This window comes from Lupinus angustifolius, unplaced genomic scaffold, assembly GCF_001865875.1.
Source record: "Lupinus angustifolius cultivar Tanjil unplaced genomic scaffold, LupAngTanjil_v1.0 Scaffold_150_45, whole genome shotgun sequence".
Classification (NCBI taxonomy): Eukaryota; Viridiplantae; Streptophyta; class Magnoliopsida; order Fabales; family Fabaceae; genus Lupinus; species Lupinus angustifolius.
Window position 1 is genome coordinate 47815 of NW_017725930.1, and position 7730 is coordinate 55544.

Sequence of the window (7730 nt, forward strand, 5' to 3'; positions counted from 1 at the left end):
ATATATGGTTCTTTCAATAAATAATTTTATTTATGAATATGCTTAATCATTTATCAATTTTCTTAACCTAACATTAGGCTGAAAATAAAGGGCTATAAAAGAAATATTCATCGATTAGACAACTAAATATCTAAATCTTTAAAGAATTATAGACTTACTTTCTCAATATCCTTTTACTATTTTTAATTCCTATCTTCCACCTACGGGATGAGGTTAAGAAAACTCATCATTTATATAATTTCTTTTTATGTAGTACACCATTATACATATGCATGTACCATAAACTAGACTTGCATATGATTATCAAATTTAATATATTTGTTGTGAGGAAAATCACAAACTCCAAAATAGAGTAGTTTCTTACTAAAAAAAGTGAATAAATATCATTAGTAATACAACAAAAAGCTACCTAACATTCTAATTCCAATATCATAAATCATAAAATATTGTTGTTGAATCTATCGAGCAACATTATAAGTGTCACCACATGAGTTGCATTTGTTTATAATTACACTAAGACAATAATGTATCTCGTGGTATAAGGAAATAAATTATCTCCTTAAGCCAATAAATCATAACATATATTCTATTCAATTATTTTCTATAAATTTATTTTTAAAACTAAACAAAATAATACACATATCATACTATTATTGACTAAAAGATATAAGATATATTAGCATATATTTTATTTTCTTTCACTAAAAGACAATATAATCATAATTGCACCACAAAATCATTCCAATGTATTCTCTTAATATTTTTCTTCTATGGGAGATGATAAGATTCCTTATAGAGAGATATGTTTCCTTATAGGTACATCTTCATTTGGAAAACTTTATAGCACTATATAAAATCAATATAAGTTTTAATTTTTTTTCTTCCGGAATTCTATTGGTACATGCTTCTTAATTATATTTTGATTTTATTGTTAAGAATATTATCTTACAAATATATGATATATGATTATTTCTCCCGACAAGTGGTTCTTTAAAAATTTGTCTAAAAAAAGTTGGGCAAAATGGTATATTATTTGGTTACTACTAAGATATCTCAATATATTTGATATAATAAAATTGAACCCTCAATAACCAGAATACACTTTCCCCCCATTTCTTCCTTCTCTCATAAGGCAATTCAGCAGTGTTTTGTTGGGGGAAAAGACAAGTGTGTAAAATCTTGGATCAACATATTTTGCATGCGATATAAGAACACGTGGGGTGAACTTGAAACTCCTTAATGGGTGAATTTGATTGATGAATGAAGACAGAGTGATTAATATAGCAGAATTCTGAAGCTGTGATTTGATCAATTACTAACTTCTCTTTTCTTTTTTCTGATAGGTATTCTCTTATTTCTTTATTCCTTTTCAATTTCACCATCTGGTTTTACATTTTGCACTGCTCTGTTATAGTACATACCCAATTTCGTTTTCGAGGGAAAAAATGTGTCTTTTTGTATAATCCATGACAATTGAAAAAATCTAACTTAGATTCTAAGGATCTTAAATGCTGGGTAAAATAACCCACATTTGATATTTTTCATGGACTAAGATAAGATTTTTTCGTTTTTATGACAGATTTTAGGGATAGGTTAGTTCATATCATGGACTATTTTGAATGTCACGTGAGATTCTTAGTGTCCAAGTTGATTTTTCATTTCTCAAAAGGCTAAAAGCCCATTTTCTCTTACTGTGTACATTGTTATTATCTGCTAGCAATTTGGGTTCTTTCAGTTTCACAATTTTATTATTGCTAGAGCATAAGAGCAAACATTTTTCCTAAACACTACAGGCATTGGGTTTCACTTTCATTTTTAGTGCAGCCATCTGAGGTGATGGATGGTATGCAAAAGCATAGGATTCTAATGGTCTCGGATTTTTTCTATCCCAACTTTGGCGGTGTCGAGAATCACATATATTACCTCTGCCAATGCTTGCTCAAGTTAGGCCACAAGGTCAGATTAGCTCATGAATAACTTTTTTGGATTAAGTTATAGCGTTCTTTTTTAAATTCGAGGGGGGGTTATGCTGACAATACTAAATTAAAGCTCAAGAGCCAACGATCATTCCTGTATCAATGGTCATTTAGAAGATGTTCAATTGATTATTCTACATGGGTTATGTAGTAAATGCAAATTACGGGAGGGGCGTAATTTACTCTATTTTTGCCCTACCGTGTGATGTCCCAGTTTATAGTACTTTGAACTAAAAATGTATGACCATTCAGGTGGTGGTATTAACTCATTCTTATGGAAATCGCTCTGGGGTAAGATATATGACCGGTGGTCTGAAAGTCTACTATATTCCATTGAGGCCATTCTTTAATCAGAGCACATTTCCAGTATTCTATGCCCCGCTACCAATTATAAGAACAATACTTATTCGAGAAAAAATTACTATTGTGCATGGACATCAAACCTTTTCAACACTTTGTCATGATACTCTTTTGAATTCGAGAATCATGGGATACAAGGTTGTTTTTACAGATCATTCACTAAATGGTTTTGGTGATCTTGGAAGCATCCACATGAACAAGGTGATGCAGTTTACCTTGGCAGATGTGAGCCAAGCCATATGTGTTTCCCATACAAGCAAGGAAAACACAGTCTTGAGGTCAGGTTTGAGACCGGAGAAGGTTTTTGTGATACCTAATGCTGTTGACACTTCCATGTTCAAGCCAGCATTGGAGCGTCCCAGCGGACCAGAAGTTATTATTGTTGTTATCAGTCGATTGGTTTACCGGAAGGGAGCAGATTTGCTTGTTGAAGTCATTCCTGAAGTGTGCCAATTGTGTCCCAATGTGAGTAGTTGAAAAGACTTTCAGTTTGGGATAAACAATTTAAGAAATTTGAGTCAAGATTTTTATCCATTTGCTCCTTTTTTAATGTTTTGACTTTTTGTTCTGGTGGTTTATGTATTAATGCCTTGCGTACTATTACTATTTTTTTGGTTTTCTTACGCAGGAGCACTAGCAAATAATTCACAAAGTGAAATATATAATGCTGGAATGAATTGTAATTTTTAGATTTTTGTTATTGTAGACTTTGAAAGGCATAACTTGTATATCCATTTGAAGGTTCGTTTCATTATTGGAGGTGATGGACCTAAGCGTGTTCGATTAGAAGAGATGAGAGAAAAGCATTCTCTTCAAGACCGAGTTGACTTGCTGGGAGCTGTACCACATGCACGAGTCCGGTCTGTTCTGATATCTGGGCATATTTTCTTAAACAGGTACTTCATCTTCGAAATCATGCTAACCCATGATCTGAATCCACTGCAGAAATCTATATCTAAGCCAATCTAGGGTATATCACATAGCTTTTCATGTTTGAAATTGTTGATTTCCAGTTAAAATATTAAGGACGTGGACTTTATTAGCTGCTATATTCTTTGGGTGTTAAGTTATTGTTCCGAGTTCTATCCAGTATCATTTCTTTTGTGTCTGTTACCCAACCTGATTTTTGCACTGTTACAGTTCCTTAACAGAAGCTTTTTGTATGGCAATATTAGAGGCTGCTAGCTGTGGATTGTTAACGGTCAGCACATGTGTTGGAGGTGTTCCTGAGGTAGGTTTCACAAATATTCTTCCTTTACCTGTTTAATATGAGTATTAGTGCTTTTTATGTAGTTTTTCTTTGAGAATTTTTCTTATGATCTTTAGCCTCTTCTAGCAATTCCACATCTTGGAATAATCACGTGGGTGTTGATAATATATTCACTTCCTCGCTATAGGTTTTACCAGATGATATGATTGTTTTGGCAAAACCTGATCCCGGTCATATGGTGCAAGCAATCCAAAAGGCAATATCTATGCTTCCTAAAATTGATCCACAAGTCATGCACAATCGAGTGAGTTTTCAGTTGAAATTATTATTTTTCTTATGCCTTCAATAGGAGAACCTGTTTCTATTTTAATAAAGAATAGTTAGTAGTTTTTATTTATTTTCTGTAGATGAAGGAACTCTACAACTGGCATGATGTTGCCAAAAGGACCGAAATTGTATATGACCGTGCTATGAAATGCCCTGATGTAGATCTACTGGAACGCCTCTCACGGTAAACATTTCCATAAGTTCAAATCAATTCTGATGGCAACACATAGTTGCAAAAGTACTCCACTGTCCATTCAGTTTTAATTCTACGATTTTACTAACTACTTGAGCATAAATTCTTTATTCTGCTTGTAACATAAGTTGGCTGATAAAGCATTGTTTTTGCGATCTTTATTTGGCAATGCTACAACTTCGGCAATTCTTTTTCTGTTATAATAAGTAGTTCAGATGTAAAACTGAAACATAATTTAGGAGGAACATGAACATGATTATTGTTTTATATATGCTTTATTGAATTGGTGTCGGCTTAATATCAAAGCATATTTGCTGATTGTTTTTCTTTTAGACACCTCTCATGTGGAGCATTGGCTGGCAAGATCTTTTGCATGGTTATGATCATTAGTTATTTGTTATGGCATCTATTGGAACTATGGCAGGTAAGCTGATGAACTTCCATGTATCATACATTTTCAGCATACTTGTGTTTAGGGAGTTATCAATTGTTTTTTCCATTATTAGCCTGCAGATGATATCGAGGAAGTACCCGATGTTTTTCTTTCGCACAAATCTGGTGGAGAGATGCTGGCAAAAAACTAACATTGATAGATGAAGAGCATGGTGCACTATTTTGTTGAATGGCATAGTTTTCTCTTGCTGACTATATGAAAATCCAGAATATCAGAAAGATAGTAATAGTGTTTCATTATCTTCACTTAGTGCAAGTTCCAAGATTTATGAACACTCAGAAAAACACCACAATTAGATAGTGATATTGCTAAATGAGTAACATGATTGTTTTTCCTTTCTTCTTTCATTGGCACTAGAAAACCTATAGATATGTATGCTTTACAGTTTAATGGTGAGTTATGTATGTTTTTCCTTTCTTCTTTCTTTGATACTAGAATAGGAATATGATATAATAAATACCATGAAGTATAATTTACACTCCCATTGCTTTTATCTTATTCTGTACTAAACAAATAATAGAAAACACTCACAGTATATGATTTTATATTATCATTGTTTCATTCACTATTCATATTAAATTATCATTGACTCTTCCAAAAAAGTAATTTAAATAAATGATAGATGATGTATGGACTATATAAATTTTTATAGATAATATAGTGATTGTGTATAAATCTTTAGTATAATTATTACACTAAAAAATAAAAGGCAAGTGATTTCAACATATCTTAAATGTTGGTGGAGTTGAATTTTATTGACATATTGTAGTGTATCATGAGGAGACACTCATGAACCAACACAACTATTCATCACTGTAGAGGATTTCCATGAATCAATTCATCCATATTTAAGAAACAACTTTGGTGATTCTTCACAAAAGAATATGACCTGAATGGATCAAATTCTTGTCACTTTAGTAATCTCTTTTTTTCAATGTCTTTAAAGACTTAAACCTTTACTTAGTGAGACATGTTTCACCCATCTTAAACCTTAAACAAGGTTTAAACCCAAAGCCTAAAAAATGTTTTCAACCTCCATATATTAGGTTTATGTATAATCATGTTACAAGGTAAATCTATATAATTGAAAAGAATCATTTTTGATACGAGGGAGAAAAATTATCAAGAATATTTCTTCACCTTATGGTAAGGAACTTATTCATTTCGAAGTTTGTGAATGTCCCTCCCAACAAGTATCACTCTCATAATTCAAACTCTTTGTCTTTTAGCCATCTTGAATATCTTGTTGGTTGGTACCAGAGAAGATAAGTAGTTTTTTTGTTTTAAAGGGTAAATGTGTCATCTCATTCTATTTAAAAGGTACAAATATCACATCATAAAACTGTCACATTTTTCTCTTGGGTATTAGAGAGTATGCACACCCGTATAAAATTAGAGAAAAATATATGAACTGAGTTTTATATATTGTCATTATATTATTTATCATTTATATTAATCATCATTGAATTTTCAAAAAAATAATCCAACAATGAATAATTGGTGATCCAATAACTGTGTATAAATTTTTATACTACCAATACATAAATATTACACTCATGAAATTATCACAATGAAAAACAAATACCATAATTACATAAAATCATCAAGATTATTCAAGACTTTCCACAATAAACATTCATTTGTGTCAAATACATCTGAATCATTTTCATGACTTAGAATAATAAAAAACACATCTATAAATATCTATCAGACCAATAGTTGAACTATTATCACATGTAGAAAAAAATTATGAAAATGTATGAATTTTATATAGGGTGATAGGTACTTCGCGCCGGTCATCCACATTTTTTTCCCTAATATATAATGTAATATAGAAATTCGATAGAGAGTGAAAATTTAGAAAATAATATATGGTAGTTGATGTGATATACATAAAACTTATGCAAATTTCTTATTTTGTACCTCTAATAATCATTATAGATGTTCGTTTTTATGTTATTGTGTTTTTACTTGGGTTGAGAAAGAGAGAAGATAGAAATAATAGAATGTGTTGAAAATTAATGATATATTAATATAAAAAATGAAAGTAATGTTTGGATGTTTAAAGTAGTTATTAATAATACAAAAAAAATAAGTTTGAAATATAAAAATTATATTATGGTGATGATTATTTATTGTTTTACTTTTATTAATAGTATAGATAATTACATAAATCATCATTCATATTTAATCCTTATTACTTTTTAAAAAAATAATACAAATGAATGATGAATGATATAATAACTATATATAAATATTTATATTAATAATGTATAGATATTATACTCATCTTTTTATTATTGTGCATGCATAGTATAAAAATGCCAATCATTAAATAGATGGTTCACCCAGAGAAATAATTTTATTTATGCATATACTTAATCATTTATGGATTTTATTAACCTCACATCTTAAGCTGAAAATAAGAGACTAAAACAAATATTCATCCATTAGATGATAATTCAATATTTAATATTTTAATTCTTATCCTCAGCCTAAAATGAGCAACATTTATATCCCAAAGTTTATATCATTACATATACATTTTGTTTCTCATTGGTTAGAAAAGTAAAATATTAATTAAATATAAATTAAGTTTATATTTTTGAACAATAAAAATGAACAGATATATAAAATAATATATTTTTAAGATAGAAGATATGGTAAGATGAAGTGGTTTAGAAAACTTGTCATATGTATAATTTCCTTTTATGTAATATATCAATGTACATAAGAATGTATCATAAACCAAAAACACTCACTAATATCAAATTTAACATATTTGAATGAATTCTAAATCATGCATGAACCTCTCATACTCTTACAGCACAAATAAGCAAATTAATATTCCAATATCATAAAATATTGCTGTGGAATCTACCCAACAACATTATAATTTCAGTTAGAACTGATAAAATTATTCATAATTTATTCAAATACTAAAAAAAAATTCATCTAAATCAATACATTAAAGTTAATAAATTTAAATAAATATAATTCATTGAATAATTTTATTGATGGATGAACTCTCACATTCTTATATGTTTTCTTCTGTATCTTTCTTACTCTCACTTTGATATTTCATTTAAATAAACTTTCCTAATAACCTATATTCTTAATAAAGTTTGCTCATATAATGATGAGATCATAATAGGATATGTGAATGTTGTTAATATTAGAAAACTTGTTCTTAAATACATAGCTTGTTGG

At 29.7% G+C, this 7730-nt stretch overlaps 1 protein-coding gene across 2 annotated transcripts; it reads left to right on the forward strand.

Annotated features, from left to right (window-relative positions):
• The first annotated feature begins 1109 nt into the window (after window positions 1-1109).
• Window positions 1110-4858, forward strand: LOC109340239 (phosphatidylinositol N-acetylglucosaminyltransferase subunit A-like). Of its 2 annotated transcripts, XM_019577871.1 has the most exons (9): window positions 1110-1343; window positions 1825-1956; window positions 2229-2801; window positions 3078-3232; window positions 3477-3567; window positions 3734-3850; window positions 3954-4057; window positions 4400-4490; window positions 4573-4858. In XM_019577871.1, the coding sequence occupies exons 2-9, from the start codon at window positions 1837-1839 to the stop codon at window positions 4648-4650; spliced, it is 1329 nt and encodes a 442-aa protein (XP_019433416.1). In that variant the 5' UTR covers window positions 1110-1343; window positions 1825-1836; the 3' UTR covers window positions 4651-4858. The 2 variants fall into 2 exon arrangements, with proteins under 2 accessions (XP_019433416.1, XP_019433415.1); XM_019577870.1 differs by having other exon boundaries at window positions 1110-1956.
• Window positions 4859-7730: the final 2872 nt, after the last annotated feature.